Consider the following 17,182-nt stretch of genomic DNA (forward strand, 5'->3'; position numbering starts at 1 on the left):
AGAACATCACTGTTTGATTTACTACTGGTCCATCCCTTGGCTCTTACTTTGAAACTTCAGTCACTGCTTCCTGTTTCCCCACTGGCTCCCTTGGTGCTGTTCTGGTGCTCCTCAGCATCATTTCCTCTGGTAATTTCTCCTTCCACCTCCGCCATGTTGGCCTGCAGTTGGTGCTGCTCTGAAAGCGCTGTAGTTTAAGAATATAATCCACCCACTGTTATCATCTTCAATGCCCTGTACCAACACAGAGCAGAGCAGCTATCTGAACGCTGCTCCAACAGAGGTCGATCATCTTGTTAATAATTTCAGCTCCTCACTACGTACGACTCTGGATGCTGTAGCTCCTGTGAAAACTAAGGTCTCTAATCAGAAGTACCTGACTCCGTGGTATAATTCTCAAACACGTAGCCTAAAGCAGATGACTCGTAATCTGGAGAGGAAATGGCGTGTCACAAATTTAGAGGATCATCATTTAGCCTGGAGAAATAGTTTGCTGCTTTATAAGAAAGCCCTCCGCAAAGCCAGAACATCTTACTATTCATCACTGATTGAAGAAAATAAGAACAACCCCAGGTTTCTCTTCAGCTCTGTAGCCAGGCTGACAAACAGTCAGAGCTCTGTTGAGCCAACCATCCCTTTAACCTTAACTAGTAATGACTTCATGAACTTCTTCACAAATAAAATTTTAATCATTAGAGAAAAAATTACCAGTAATCATCCCACAGATGTAATATTATCTACAGCTACTCTTAGTACCATTGATGTTAAGTTAGACTCTTTTTCTCCAATTGATCTTTCTGAGTTAACTTCAATAATTACTTCCTCCAAACCATCAACGTGTCTTTTAGACCCCATTCCTACAAAACTGCTCAAAGAAGTCCTGCCATTAATTAATTCTTCGATCTTAAATATGATCAACCTATCTCTAATGATCGGCTATGTACCACAGGCCTTCAAGCTGGCAAACATGTCACCTGAACACAGACTCTCAGATCTGATGAGCTGGATCATCAGAGCAGGAGAATCTTAAGGCTGAAGTGAGACAGTCGTCTCTGTTCAGACATGTGCTCTCAAGATGTGGATCTGTGGAGGTCGCTAATCTCCTCCAGGGTCAGTCCTAATTGCTGCTCGGTCTTTGCCTCTTCGTGCATCCTGGCAGCTGAAAACAAACAGTGATCATTAAATTGTGTTTGTGAATTTTTAACCATGCGTTGTTGTTGATGGTGGTCGCTGTTAGACCCTCGCTTAACGATGTTAGTAGTGCTGGGAAACTCAGCCAAGTATTCCGAGCAGCCAGACTGCTTCCAGCTGGACAGGTAATCCCTGTCTGAGACCCGAAACAGTCCCGAGTCCACCTCTGCTCCTGGCGAGCGCGATGGCTGCTGGAGCCAGGAGGCGATTTAGGTTCAGTGTTGGTGGCAGGCTTCATGTTAGGCATGGAACAGGAGACATTAACTGACGGACATTTGAGCCTCATTATTTTCTTGTCTTCAGCTCTTTCTGCTCAGTGCATGTAATGTTACGCTCCATTTAGACGCTGGACCGCTCCCTGCAGAGGCATCGCAGGAGCAACAACAACAGCAGAGAAAGGGGGCAAGCCCAGTGACTGTGGTGCAGAGAAAGACTCCTAGCAGTGACACTCTGTGCAGCGATCTTCAGGATTGAAGCTCATATATGAATGAAAGATGGCCGAACTTCAGTGGTCACTTCACGTGGATAACCACCAATAATTCAGAGGATCAGTCACGTTTTCCCTCCTGTCACATTTCTACGACACACCCACAAACTCTGTCAGCATGAATGAACTGGTCTGTGATGACCTTTAACAGGTTGGTGAAATGAGACAAAGACTGACAGGGACAGACGCTCTGTCTTTCTGCTCTGAGGCCTCGCCATGCTCGCCGTTCATCGTCCATCATCTCTTCCTTTTCTCTTCACCCCAGCAGAGACGTTAAAGAAGTCGCTGTGTGGTCACAGCAGAGGTGTGCGACTGTTTCAGCTGTGTGGTGTTTATTCTCTGTCTGGATGGAAGTGCAGGTTTAGCATCGGCCGCGTGCATTAGCCTGTGTTTGTTCACGGGAGCAGCTCCAGGTCCTCCTGACCGTTTCAGTGAAGCTCGTTCATGTTCTGCATCGTGAAAACGCTCCTGTCTGAGCTCCAGAGCAAGCGTGACGTCCAGTCTCACTTTACCTGCACGCATGTAGCTGTCGGGCCTCTCCTTTCTCCTTTTTCATTCATCGCTAAAAGACGGCTGATGAGTGTCTGATGTCCGTGACATCAGGAAACTCCACAGGAGTCACAAAGTCTTTGACCTCTATAGATTTGGAGCTATTAACGCTGTGTGAGATGCACATTTATGATGTGATTAATACAGAGCTGTTTTTGTCAGACGCCTCCTCCTCAGGACACGCAGGGACACGCTGACATCGCAGAGTCGGCTTTTGGAGGTTGGCATAAATCAAAAGTTCAGCCACTGCTCAGATCGATTTGCTCAGTCCAGGATTTCACTTTCAAGTACCAGGCTGAGCTTTTGCCCCATCACAGCAGTAACCCCGCTCATCCACAGGGATGCGAGGCTGATGCTTGGAGGTGTTTCCATTGGACGTCCAGAGGATGAGAACGGGCTCAGCAGCAACACCTGGAGAAACGAGCAGCACATTGAGTCAGACGGAGGCTGGAAAGAAGAGGTTGGGGTGGGCGTGGGTTCCAGAGCGTCCTGCAGACGCACAGCGACAGTGAGCAGGTTAAAGCAGGTAAACAGTTCACTCGTATGTGGGGCGGACCATCGAAGAGGGGGGACTTGGCTGCTGGATTCAGGGTTTGAACTGAGCCGTCAGCTCATGTGGGCTGGCACGAGACCTCTGTGGTCAGACGGCATTTCTTAGTTTCAGCCTCTCCAGACAGCCGCGGCGAGAGGGGGGGCTCGCTCAACACGAGTCCAGTCTCAGCTCCTCTTTGACCTCCACAGCTGAGGCTTTGAATGCGGGATTGTTGTTCGGACACAGATTCATGTTAGAAACGCTCCAGCTTCATGCAGCTGTCCACGATGCAGCGTTCTCCTAAACGCTGCTCGGAGGGCACAAACTGTCCTCAGCGCGCCTGCAGAGCGTCAGCTCTATAATGTCCTCATCAGCGAGGAGAACCTCCTGCATGTGTGACACCAGTTTGAACTAGAAAGCATGAGGCCCTTCATTCTTTAACATCAAACATCTACGGTCCATAGAGCCAACAGGAAAGAGCCGCTCACGCTCCGAGTAAATACAGTTGGAGGTCCGTGTAACTAGAGCTGGACCTCGCTTCAATCAGCCATCACTGGAGCGCTGATGACCTCCACATGCCTCGCATTAGAATAACCCTCCCCCAAATCCGCCTCCACTCACAGGGCCAAGAGCATTTGGCCCGTGATTAAACACAGCTCTGAAATACGCTCGTGGGCGAACACATGTTCATACATGTAGACGGAGAGAGGGAGGCGTGAGCGTCCAATAAATGAAGCCCACACAGATCCAGAGCTGCTTTTGCTGCCTGGAGGACGAAGCAGATTTATCTGCAGCACCTTGGAAAAGAATCGAGACGAGTTTGAAATCTTTATTAGCTGCAATCAGCTGGTGAAATTCACTGGAAGTGTGTGGCAGCAGGAGACGGGAGGAAACCATGACTCAGGACAGATCACTAACATATTAAACTCTTTATTCATCGGGAACTAAAAGCCAGTAAAACCTTCTGGTTTGTAGTAGCCACGCCCAAATCCTCACTCGAGCACCATCCAGGACGCACGTTAGTCAGATACGTTATTTTGGTTTCACGGCTCACCTGCACGTCGTGCACGATTGTGTCGCCGTGTGAACAATTCGTCCAAGACGATGGTCCTCTCTCAGTAAACAACGTTCTTCGTTCTCACTGCTGTTCGTGAATCATGCGAGGACGTGCACGCCGCCCACGCCTCTGATAGAGATCTAACAGGTCCGTCCCTGCTGGGACAGGCAGGAGAAGATGGACGACTGTGCAGCGGTAACAGCAAACACCCGAAGCTAACGAGGCTCATTAATCCCACAACTCTGATTAAAGTGCATCAGAGCGGCTCACCTGTGTGTGGATGACCGTCCTCTCGTCGCCTCGGTGAACCCAGCCCGTTCTGCTTTGGAGAACCTCTCGGGCTCCTCCAGATGTGATGACCTTCTGGCGTGGACCTCGGTCTTCAGGTCAGCCCACAGTCAGACCGGACAGTAGCGCTCGCTTTGGTCTTCTGGAGGTCGTTCGTTGCAGTATCACAGTGTAATCCTGCCACTGCTTCTCTGTGGGACATGAACCTTTCTCCGGGTCGTCCTCGGCACACTGCAGTCTGACTTGAAGGTGTCTCTTCTGCAGAAGCTTTTGGCGTCCGTTCCTCTGCAGGGTTCTAGCGATCGTCTCCTTTGAGACTAAGATTCTCATCTGGGCTGACCCGTTCGCTCGCTTCTTCTCGGCTCTTTAGACTCATCGATTTTTCATCGTCATACATCCACCTCCTGCTGTGTGAGCATCACCAGATCTTTGTCTCAACGCCGGATCTGATTTCTTTTGTTTTTGTCCTGATGTTCTCTCAGTGACAGCTCCAACCTGTTTCGTACTGTGCCTCAGTTTGAACTTTGTTCACAGCAGTGCTTCGTGCTGTGAGTCACTTAATAAAACTGATCCTGGTGATTTTATAATTCTGTGCAAATAGAAAAAGTTTGTTTGAAATGCTTTGCAGAAAAAAAGCACAAATGCAAACAACGTGTTGACAGCTTCTTAAACTGTTGACATGTGGATTCTGTCATCTGTGCTTTATGGTCTGATTTGCATGTAAAATTTCTGAATGTGTTTGGTTAGCATGTGGCTAAATGCATGCTAACCATGACCCAAACCTGCAACACCAGTCCGCTCCCCTCATCGTTCACTCCTCAGTGTTTGTCCTGCTCTTCTAACGATGGTAACTGAACACGGACAGATTAAATACTGATGTTGTTTTGTTGTGAGGTGATCTGAGCAGGAGTTCAGGGAGGACAGAGTTTGAAATGAGGAAGTAAACAGAGAGCAGAGACTTTATGGAGGCGGGCGTGAGACAAGAAAGTAGAGAGGCAGTAAAAACCAGCAGGGAGCTCCTCTGCATCTGAAGCACCATCGTCCAGAGAACATTTAAAATATTCTCTCATTCATCCGGCCTGTGATGTGGCCAGACACTGTCTGCTGCCTACAGATCTCAGGAAATGGCACCGTGAGGCCGTGAGGAGAGCCAGATGATGCTCTGAAGTCTTCTGGCTGCAAACACCAGAAAGAGTCTGACTCATCTGGCTGCTGAGGCTGTGGAGCTGCACGTGGAGATATTGCGTTTGGCCCAACGACAGCAGAAACCAGCCGAGGATGTCTGAGGGTTTAGCCTGTTTTACACACACTGTATATAAAAGATGGACATAGCCACTGGTTGGTGTGGTGCTGACGGTGGATACGAGTAAGTGAAGGACACAGAAGCATTTCATTAACCTTAGAGCGTACCCCTCGATCATCTCGCTCGTCCTTTCTGCTCTAACGGGATTCGTTTCCAGAATTATCCTCATGGTTTTAATTACATCCGACCTGAAACCAGCGACTGAGACCTCATAGTTCCCTGAGCTGTCACACCAGAAACACTTCAATACAGGAGTCGCCCCCTGCTGGACATTAGAAAGAACCCAGCTTTAACCCGCTAACAGGCTTCCCGCCTGGATGCTACGGATGCTGCTCCATCTGGATTCACAAAATGCTTTTGACTAAATTACAATTTCCTGATTCCTGCTGGCTCCTCCCCTGCCGTCTCCACGGCAACGCTGATGTTATTCAAACTGAGCGTCACATCTTATTTCCTGTCAGTGCGCTCACACACGCCGAGTTTTAATAGTTTCCCCGTGTCTGACACTGGTTTACAGACGTCGCACAGACGTGATTGGTGACCTCGTAGCTGTCGCTCGATGATTTGTAGCTTTTATTGCGGTGCTGCGGTTCTGGTTTCACAGCACCCCGAGGAGATGAGTTCATGGCTGCGAGCAGGAATGTGTCGTTTCAATAATTATACTGAAACTTTCAACATCAGTGGGCGAGACACGCTGAGCGAACTATTTCAGCTTGATTAAAAACTGACCAATCAGGACGCTCCATCATCATCATTATGAGCTACATCTCACGTCTCAGCTCAGAAGCGGGGCTGGAAGTGATTTACTTTACTGGATGCAGGAATTTTTGGATGGCTTCTTTACTGTTACAAGATTGGGAAACATCAGATGATTCCTGTCATATCTTGACATGCAAATCCATATTTCCTGTGTGTGTGTGGAGGGAGGGTTCATCCTCGGCTGCAGATGCAGACTGTGGACCGTTCTCCTGATGCATGCTAGTTTTTATTTTCATGCCTTACGAACACTGTGTGCATTAATAAACAACATGTCGTCCATTCATGTTCATTCATGAACAATTTATTAGACGAATCCTTCAAACCTTTATTTAAAAAATTTAAGTTACACATAATTGTCCAATAATTTAACCTGGACGATTGTAAGTATCTTAACTGGGGCTGAAATATCCCATAATTATCATAAATATTGTTCCTCCCCTCGTGTCTCTGCTGTGTTTCTGTCTCTGTTATATAACGAAATCCTGTTTTGGCACAAAAAGCTTCCGCAAACATCTACTCAGCCTCACGTTCCTCGTGGAGCAGATGTTTGGAGCAGCTCCCGCTGTGATGGAGCTGCTTCCAGATGTGAAACAGACTCTGTTTCTGTCGCAGGTACAGAGAAACCCGATCCAGCATGGAGTGGAGGCGGGCTGCTCTGGTCGGCCTCATCATGGCGGCGTGTTTCTGCAGCAGCGGCGCTCAGACAACAGGTGGGTGTGATTATGCAGCTTATGGCTCCACTTCCTGCGTCCTGGTGAAAGTATGACATCAGTGGAAGCTGTTTATACCATCCATACACTGACACACACACACACACACACACAGGTAAGTTTTGAAGTTCACACACGGAGCACTAACCCTGCACAGGAATGTGTTTGCAGCTGAGCACGTGCACACGCACAATTAACAAGCTCACAAACGCACAAACACAAAGCTTCGACGGGTGTCTGGCTGCATAAAACATTTTCCTTCTTAGGTCTCAGGCTCCAGATTAAAACTTCCTCCACTGATCCTGTCGTTCCAGCATCGCTGCCACACAGAAACATTTAGTATCTGTTTAACCACAAATTACTTCTCCAACATTATGTAGAGCTGGACGTTTAGGTGCAGTCCATGGTCACTGTCAGTAATTAAACTAATACATAAGTTATCCCTGAAAAATGTAGCATTAACTTGTGGATGATGACTGGAAATAAAAAAGCAGATTGAAGTTAGCAGCGTGTAGCCAGGAAATGTGATTCGTCAGCAGTGCTGAGACGTCTGCAAAAGGGATGAAGTCCACTAGAAGACAGAATACATGTGTGTGAATGAGAGGGGGGCAGGTGAACATGCAGGAGCAGAAATGGTGAAGGTTTAACATCCACAGGACAGAGTGCAGGCAGGGTGGAGCGGGTGGAGGCAAATGTGACTGAAGGATAGCAGCAAGAGTGAAAGGGAAGGTTCAAGGATGGAGGTGAGACTTGGGACAGTGGAGCTGAGCTGAAGGTGTTCAGTGAGCAGGATGGAGGGAGGGTGGAGAATGAAGATGCAGCTGCAGGCAGGAGAAGAGGAAGACGCTGGGATAGGTTGAGGTGGGTGCAGATGATCCACCGTGAGCAGCAGAGAGAAGGAAGGCCCGGTGCGTGGCTCTGATTGGCTCCTCGGGGTGTGTCCCCTTCTTCTCCACACGCCCGTTTTACCATAATCAAGCTGCTGATGAGGGAGCAGTTTTCTGGGTTTGAAAAGTTGTCCAGCAGCTGTACTTTAAAAAGGACCTCTGTAAAAATAGATCTGACTCGCTCTTATTCACCAACAGTATCTATTAAAAATGGGTGAACCTGACCTGTAGTGCTGTCATTGGGCCTTTGCTGTATTACAACTGGAGCACGCTCACGTTGAACGTGTTCAAGGTGTTTCTGAGACGGCCCCGAATTATTAGGGTTAGTGTGGAAATGTTTTTGCAACCAGGCACATGAATGAGATGCGAGGGTTAAAGGTCGGGGTTTCGTTAGCAGTCAGGTCACTGCTAACGAAAGCAAAGCTTTCTGAAGGCAACGAACACCAGCTGTAAGCCACACGCCGCTTTTTCTCATTTTCCTCACGCTTTTCCACCCTGAAGGTGAGTGCTGTCAGCAAGCATCCCTGCTCCAGTCCAGAGGCTTTTCACGAGCCGGCGGCAACATGCCCATTTTTCTTTTCCAGCAGTCACATGGCACAGCCCACCTCTGTTGTCTATAAGCCACGCTGACACCTCACGCTGCCAAACGTCCTCAGCTACTGAGAGATTTCCTTTTAGCGTCCAGCAGTTCCTCTCCGTGACTTAAAGACCTTTCCTCTTAGTCTGTACCGAAGAGGCCGTGGCAGACATCGTCTTCCTGGTCGATGGCTCGTGGAGCATCGGCGCCGAGAACTTCGAGCAGATCCGCCAGTTTCTGTTCACGCTGGTCGATAGCTTTGATGTCAGCCCTGATCACGTCCGCATCGGCCTTGTCCAGTACAGTGACAATCCACTCACAGAGTTTCTGCTCAACACCTTTGAGAACAAGGACGACATCCTCAACAACATCATCAAACTGCCTTACAGGGGGGGCGGCACCATGACCGGTAAAGGCTTGGAATTCATGTCGAACGAACACTTTGTGGGGAAAGCTGGAAGCCGAGCTGCGCAGAAAGTGCCGCAAATTGCTGTGGTGATCACTGATGGCAAATCCCAAGACGATGTAGAGTCTCATGCTAAGAACCTGAGGAGAAGAGGGATTGTTTTGTATGCAATTGGTATCAAAGATGCAGATGCAAGCCAGCTGAGGGAGATTGCAAATGACGATCAGCATGTTTACAGTGTGTCAGATTTTGCAGCGCTGCAGGGAATTTCTCAGAACATCATCCAGACGCTATGCACAACTGTAGAAGAAGCCAAACGACAACTCCTGCAACTGTCTCCAGGTAAACCCCAAAAGCTTGATTCTGTTCATCTGGACATGGTGTTTTCAGAACGTTTGGTCACTCATCCAGGTGACTTTATCGGTCTCAGCTGACTGCAGGTTTGAAACCAGCCCGCTGACTAACAATGGGCTCATGAACTAACAGGTTCATCATCATAAACATGCAAACTGTCGTCTCAAGGTAAAATAAGTCTGAGTAGAAAAGTGTTATATAAGAACCAGTCCATTGACCATTTATTAAATATAAAACCGGGAAAGCCCCGCCCAAAGTTTTTATCTTTCTCGAGAAATGTAGGTTTCACTGACTTTCCTCTCGTGTTCCTGACTTTCTTCTTCTTCTTTTCCAGAATGTGCCAGAGCCACCGTGGCAGACATCGTCTTCCTGGTTGACAGCTCAAGTAGCATTGGCGTTGATAACTTTGAGGAAATTAGGCAGTTTCTCCGAAGTTTCATTTTAGGCCTTGACATCGGCCCTGACAAAATTCGGATTGGCTTGGCTCAGTATAGCGACGAGACCTACCAGGAGTTTCTGCTGAAAGATCACATGGACAAGGATTCTCTGCTGGCCGAAGTCGATCAGTTTCCATATCGAACAGGAGGCACAGAAACAGGAAAGGCCATTGACTTCCTCCAGTCAGTGTACTTCACTCAGGAGGCAGGGAGCCGGGCGAGCCAGCGAGTTCCTCAGTTTGCTGTAGTCATCACAGACGGAGACTCCACGGATGACGTAGTCGAGCCCGCCAAGCGCCTGCGCGATCAAGGAGTTATCATATTTGCCATTGGGGTGGGAGATGTTAACCAGCAGCAGCTCGAGTCTATCGTAAACCTACCTGCACACCACTTCCTTTACACTATCGATAGCTACCAGGCTCTACAGCGGCTAACAGACAGTCTGCTGCAAACTGTATGCATCTCCGTGGAGAGTCGGAGTCAAGGTGAGACAAAGAAAACGTCCTTACAGAATTGTTTATTATAAGAGAAGGAAATGAATACCTGAATGCTGCTTAGTTCTATTTTCACTGGTCAGGGATTTAAAATGTAACTGCGTCAGAGGATTTCTGCTCAGTTTGCATTGATAGCAATCGGGAACGTATCGGCTGATCATTTAGAGATGTTAGTCGAGTTACCCGCAAGCTGCAGCAGAACCCCTGAAGGCTTTTCTGATCCACCACTCAATGTGTATGAAACAGATACGTTCTTTGCTTTAAAGCGAATAGAAAGAAAACCCCCGACAGTCAAAGACAACATGTTTTCAGTGTAACAAATGCCACCCCTCGTTCAAACGTGGACTCTAACGTTAGATTTTCTGACATTCTTAATTCAGTCTTTATTATTTATTATAATTGAAGAAATTAGGTTGCTTTACTTACACTTCCTTATTTTTAATGACATTATGACCAGTTTTTCTTTTTTTTTAACTGGTTAACCATCACTGCTGACTATAACTTCTTTAGGTAAACTTAACGGACCATTGTCCAGCCTTGCTGGAGCCCATTGCAGCATAACTAAGGGAGGATTCAGGGTCACCTGGTCCAGCCCTAACTATATGCTTTAGCAAAAAGGAAAGTTTGAAGCCTAATCTTGAAAGTAGAGATAGTGTCTGTCTCCTGAATCCAAACTGGAAGCTGGTTCCACAGAAGAGGGGCCTGAAAACTGAAGGCTCTGCCTCCCATTCTACTTTTAAATACTCTAGGAACAACAAGTAGGCCTGCAGAGCGAGAGCGAAGTGCTCTGATAGGGTGATATGGTACTACAAGCTCATTAAGATAAGATGGGGCCTGATTATTTAAGACCTTGTATGTGAGGAGCAGGATTTTGAATTCTGGATTTAACAGGAAGCCAAAACAGGAGAAATCTGCTCTCTCTTTCTAGTCCCTGTCAGTATATTATAGCACCTAAGTTAGTACCCTAATATGGAGAATATGATCCGTCGTTCTGTGTCCTCTCTGAGTGGTTTTGGAAAAAACACAAAAAAGGAAATTAGAAGCAACAAATGGATCGCTCTGAGACAGCGTGTGTCCAATTTTAAAAATATTGTGCAGATGAAAGAGAATCGTGCCATCCAGGGCAGGGTTGTGGTTACAAACTGAAATTAAAACAACAAACCTTTGTCTTTTAGACCTGCAGGTAGTTTAATTTCATATAAATGGAAATGCATATAATAATAGTGAAGGACTGTTTTCTTCTTAATTTACAGCCTTGGCAGAAAAGTTTGCAGACATTTTCTTCCTGGTGGACAGTGGCATCAGTCAAGCAGATTTCCAGCAGGTCAGAACCATCCTGGTCCGACTGGTCAATCAACTCAACATTGGAGCTTCTGGCAACCGTCTCGGACTGGCCCAGTACAGTACGGTTACCAAAGTGGAGTTTCTCCTTAATGCTTTCCAAACCAAAGAGGCGGCGCTCACTGGTGTAAGGTCCTTCCGCCAGAGCCGACTTAAGCCCAATCAGCCACGCAACCTGGGCAGTGCACTGGAGTACGCCAGCTCTAATTTCTTCACGAATGAATCAGGAAGTCGGGCATCCCAAGGCTTCCGACAGTTTCTGGTTGTTCTAAGTGGAAAAGACTCAGATGATCCAGTTTTTAAGCAGACACGTCTGATCAAATCACTAGGCGTAACTATCGTGGGAGTGAGCTTCGGTGCATCAATGGACGAAATGCGTGTAATAGCCACGGCGCCGTACGTGTACGAGTCTACCTTCAATGCAGTGCCCACGCTAAAGACCATTTTTGAAAGAGAGGAAGAGGAGATCACTCTCACTCACGGTGAAAAGTCTTTACTTTCATTATTGTCATCAGTCATAAAATCAACTCCTGTGCATGTTTGAAAAAGGTTATTCACAAAGGAACAGTCACGTAAATTACCTGTTTTATTACCTTTAATCTTGATGATAAACTTATCCTGCTGGAAACGCCAGCATGCTGTGGCGAGAACATCTGAGATGTCTTCATGCTTCCATATTTTCACCCCAGGACATCAAATATTTTAACATTTATTTTTACTTTCACGTTTTCAGTCTGTTAGATGCAGATTGACCTTCCCTACAGAGAAATCACAGCCTTCTAGTCAGATGAAGTCTGTTGTTGTGAGAAAGTCACAGTTTTATCATATGCTAGCTTTAGACAGTGCAAACACAAGGTGACGGTTTGTGTTAAATGTACCACTTCACAACATAGATGTGTTTATTAGTTGCATTTAAATGTGACACTCAGTCATGAGTGGAAAGCCAGCCTGTATGGGTGGTAAGAGACAACTGTTGCTAGCTTCACGGGCAGTAGAACCGACATCATTGAGATATATTTAACCGAAACTGTGTTACACTTCAACATCGTCAAAACGCTTGAAATGCTAGTGTCACTTCTCAATTCAATTCAATTTTATTTATATAGCGCCAAATCACAACAAAAGTCGCCTCAAGGCGCTTCATAGATACAGAGAAAAACCCAACAATCATATGACCCCCTATGAGCAGCACTTTGGCGACAGTGGGAAGGAAAAACTCCCTTTTAACAGGAAGAAACCTCCGGCAGAACCAGGCTCAGGGAGGGGCGGGGCCATCTGCTGCGACCGGTTGGGGTGAGAGAAGGAAGACAGGACAGGATTCTCAGCATGTAGTGGGTGTCCCACTGCGACTGCCTACATGAGTTATTAAAACAAATAACATGGATCTGTTCGTTCTAATGATCCTCGACAGTATATGTGGACTAATTCTTTAGTTTGATTGCGGAATATGAGGGCAATACAGAAACAGGCACCCTGGATGGGAAACCTTTATTAGCTGTCACGTACCTGGAATTCTGTGCCAAAGAAACAACATCCAACCAAATGACCTACTAGCAACACATATTTAACCCTAATTCCAAAAAGTGTGATGCTGTGTACTGAGATGTGAGGTTGTATTCTGCTGTTATTCCCATTTTGTACAGCATCCCAACCTTTGTGGAACTGGGGTGAAGCTGCACATTAACAAAAAGTAAAAAGAATTAGTGTGGCGTCATCGTCACATCCTGAATCAGAATGCTTGAGTGATAACGAGATTATGATTCCCTTTACAGACTGCAAAGCAGCCAAACTGGCGGACTTCGTCTTCATCGTGGACGAGTCGGGAAGCATCGGCTCTGAGAACTTCGACCTGGTGCGCTCTTTCCTGCTGTCCATTGTCAGCGGCTTTGACGTCGGTGACAAGAGAGTTCGGGTGGGTATCGTTACGTACAGCGACCGAGCCACAGCGCTGGTCTACCTCAACAGCTTTAATGAAACGGACAGTTTGCTGAATTTCATCAAAATCCTGCCTTATCGCGGAGGTGGTACAAACACCGGAGCTGCCCTCGACTTCACTCGCGAAAATATTTTCACGGAGGACGCTGGAAGCAGGAAAGATAAGGGCGTTCAGCAGGTGGCGATCGTGATCACAGACGGCGAATCGCAGGATAACGTGACCGAGGCAGCAGCTGCTCTCCGCCGCGCTGGCGTCACCGTTTACGCTGTAGGAGTCCAAAATGCCAACGAGGCTGAACTGAACCAGATAGCGTCCTACCCCCCCAACAAGCACGTGTTCATAGTGGACACTTTTGACAAGCTGAAAGGTCTGAAGAAGAACCTGCAGAAGACTCTTTGCTATAACATCATTCACCAGGCGGTCTCAGTCAGCACAAGAAGAGCTGGCATCAAAGAAGGTGTGGACCAGCATGTTCTTACACTTTCATGACTTAACTTGAACATCATGACTTCTTTAACAAATTTAAAGTTGCAAAACTCAGAATGTTTGCTTTTCCTTTCCAGGCTGCGTGCAGACCGATGAAGCAGACATGTTCTTCCTGATCGACCACTCGGGAAGCATTCACCCCACTGACTTCTATGACATGAAGAAGTTCATCATTGAGTTTATTAATACCTTCCGTATCGGGCCTCAGCATATCCGAATGGGCGTTGCCAAATACGCAGATTCGCCAAACCTGGAATTTGATCTGACCGATTACACAGATGCATCCACGCTGGAGAAAGCTGTGGAGGAAATTAGACAAGTAGGCGGCGGCACACAGACGGGGCAGGCCCTGGAATTCATGAGTCCACACTTTGAGAGAGCTGTGGTCACTCGTGGTCACAAAGTCCCCGAGTTCCTGGTGGTCATCACGGATGGAAAATCTCAGGATAAGGTCAAGGTTCCAGCAGAGCGACTGAGGAAGCAGGGTGTCATTGTCTACACCATTGGGGTGAAAGACGCCGACATGCCTGAGCTGGAAGAGATTTCCGGTGACCCCAAGAGGACTTTCTTTGTCAATAATTTCGATGCCTTAAAGTCGATCAAAGATGAAATCATCACAGATATCTGTTCTACAGACGGTGAGGGGAAATGAACCACACTCATGCTACAAATGCATGTCTAGAGGTTACAAGCAGCACATACTGCAGCTGCATTTTATTAATTTTCAGTGTTTAAGTCATTGTATATCTCATTGGGTTTAAGTTTAATGAAAAGAGCCGTATAAAACTGCCGTATTCAGCCTTAAACCAGTAGTTAAGAGTAGAATGAAACTGAAATAAGCAAAGTGAAAGGAGAACAGATTTTACTGATGACATAAATCGTTGGATATCAGGGAGTTCGTCACCTTAACAGAAATGAGTTTTTACACTGAGAAAGACACTGTTTTAAGTGTTAGCATAAAATACTGAATTAATATGCATGAAATTGTCGTACTTATCAAATGCCACCAGAGGAATAAGATAAAAGTGAGCAAATATTAGCCAAAATGTATCTATACATAGAGACAGATATATAGATATAATATGCTGCACATGGTCATAGAAGGCTGGAGAGGACAAGAGCCGTTCAACACAGGACACCTTTGTTTCTTGAAACAGGGTAATTATTATTTAACATACAAGCAGCGATGCTAACATGGATGTGCTACTCTGCCTACAGTTTGTAAAGATATACCAGGCGACCTCGTCTTCTTGATTGACAGCTCTGGAAGCATCTATGCCGAAGACTACACAAAAATGAAAGAGTTCATGAAATCGGTCATTAGGAAGTCCATCATTGGGAAGAATGAGGTGCACGTAGGCGTCATGCAGTTCAGCACTGTCCAAAGCCTCGAGTTCCCACTCAACGTCCACTACAGCAAAGAAGAAATGTCGACAGCCATCGATAGCATGAAGCAGATGGGTGGAGGCACGTACACGGGCAAAGCCATAAGAGAAGTATCTCAGTATTTTGATGCAGCCAGAGGAGGACGGCCCAGCCTGAGGCAGAGGCTAGTGGTCATAACAGATGGCGAGGCTCAAGATGCAGTTAAACGCCCCGCTGAAGATCTGAGGGCCAAAGGAGTGGTGGTCTACGCCATTGGAGTGGTGGACGCCAACACCACCCAGCTGCTCGAGATCAGTGGATCCCAAGATAGGATGTATGCTGAGAGGGACTTTGATGCTTTGAGGGACTTGGAGAGTCAAGTGGCTTTGGAGCTCTGTGATCCGGAGAGAGGTGAGAGGAGACTGGGACCAACCCGAAACGTGAACTATATCCTTGTTTTTGTAAATATAAAAATCTTTACAGTTTGCAGTCTAGTGCCAGGCAGAAGGGATGAGATCATTCAAGTCTGAGGCTTCTTACTTTAACAGGTTAATTCAGTAGTCTGCCAGTTAATGGGCTCCTTGCTGTAATGAGAAGGATCCTGTTCTGTAATATGTGTTTGTGTAAAGACAGGAAAGATTTTGTCATTCGTCCACTCATCTTTCCAAGGAGGAAAGGACTCCTCTTTGAATACATACTTGTTGAGTCCCACATTAAAAGGGTCCTCTGTTTTTCCGACCTGTGTAACATGAGAACTACAGTATTATAATGAGGTCAATGTGGTGGTTAGGAATGAATTCAATTTTATTCATACAGCGCCAAATCACAACATCAGTCGGCTCACGGTGCTTTATATTTTAAGGTAGACCCTACAATAATACATACAGAGAAAACCCCAACAATCATATGATCCCCTATGAGCAGCACTTGGTGACAGTGGGAAGGAAAAACTCCCTTTTAACAGGAAGAAACCTCCGGCAGAACCAGGCTCAGGGAGGGGCGGGGCCATCTGCTGTGATTGGTTGGGGTGAGAGAAGGAAGACGGGATAAAGACATGCTGTGGAAGAGAGACAGGGATGATTTTAGCAGCATTATAGATTAGCGGGGAACTTCTGGAGCAGATCCGGGACTTTCTGTTTGGGTGTTTGCAGCTTTCTTTCAGTGGCTCCAGTTTCTTCCACCATTAAAACCTATTGTGGTACATCAACCCTACATGATAAAGAGATCCTCGTCGCCTTCACTTTAATATTTTAACCTTCTAGGACTTGACGTCCGCATATGTGGACATCACATTTTGGGTTTTCTAGACCACAATACTTAATATTTTTCTACAAGGGCCTAATATCCACTTACGAGGACATTACACTGCTCTATAAAAATTAAAAACGAATATCATTCTTCTCAGAAACAAAAAAATAGGTAAAAAGAAAATGTTTTTTACATTCATCAGGTCTTAATCAGCCCAAATAGCAAAGAGAAATTAAAAATGCATGCCATGAAAGGGTTTGGGTCTTAGGAGGTTTTAAAGAGCTGTTCCTTGACGTTCCTGCTCCCATTCCCTCTGACCAAACATTTGTGCTTTTTACCACCAGAATGCAAGAAGACAGAAAGAGCTGACATCATTTTCTTGGTGGACGGCTCCACAAGCATAACCCTGGAAAAGTTTCGAAGCATGCAGAAGTTCATGCAGTCAATGGTGAACCAAACCACAGTTGGCAAAGACCTGACCCGCTTCGGTGTCATCCTCTACGCGAATGAACCCAAGTCTATTTTCACTCTCAATCAGTTCAGCTCCAAGCAGGAGGTTTCCCAGGCCATAATGGCTCTCAAATCCCCGTATGGAGACACGTACACTGGCAAAGCTTTGAAATATGCTCTACAGTTCTTTGATGCTAACTATGGTGGACGGGCAGAGCTGCAGGTGCCTCAGATCCTCATGGTAATTACCGATGGCGATGCTACTGACCCACACAGTCTGAATGAACCATCTGCGGCTCTGAGAAACAAAGGGGTCACTGTCTTC

The 17,182-nt window shown here is 46.5% G+C and overlaps 1 protein-coding gene across 3 annotated transcripts in view; it reads left to right on the plus strand.

The window, feature by feature from the left end:
* LOC146660023 (collagen alpha-6(VI) chain-like) overlaps nt 1–17,182 on the plus strand; it is a 62,304-nt gene that overhangs the window by 12,241 nt on the left and 32,881 nt on the right. For 2 of the 3 annotated variants that reach the window (XM_085424032.1, XM_085424031.1), the window contains exons 3-9: nt 6,779–6,876; nt 9,435–10,022; nt 11,285–11,854; nt 13,145–13,765; nt 13,872–14,432; nt 15,013–15,570; nt 16,752–17,182. The exon at nt 16,752–17,182 is cut by the window's right edge and continues 148 nt beyond it. In XM_085424032.1, coding sequence (XP_085280158.1) covers nt 6,801–6,876; nt 9,435–10,022; nt 11,285–11,854; nt 13,145–13,765; nt 13,872–14,432; nt 15,013–15,570; nt 16,752–17,182 — 3,405 coding nt within the window. In that variant the 5' untranslated portion in view covers nt 6,779–6,800. Of the gene's footprint in view, nt 1–6,778; nt 6,877–8,485; nt 9,089–9,434; nt 10,023–11,284; nt 11,855–13,144; nt 13,766–13,871; nt 14,433–15,012; nt 15,571–16,751 lie in introns of all 3 variants that reach the window. The other variant, XM_085424033.1, reaches the window with a different exon arrangement.

The sequence above is a fragment of the Rhamphochromis longiceps genome, linkage group LG11 (assembly GCF_057381845.1).
Source record: "Rhamphochromis longiceps isolate RC_006_pf linkage group LG11, R_longiceps_female_GT1.1, whole genome shotgun sequence".
Taxonomy (NCBI): Eukaryota; Metazoa; Chordata; class Actinopteri; order Cichliformes; family Cichlidae; genus Rhamphochromis; species Rhamphochromis longiceps.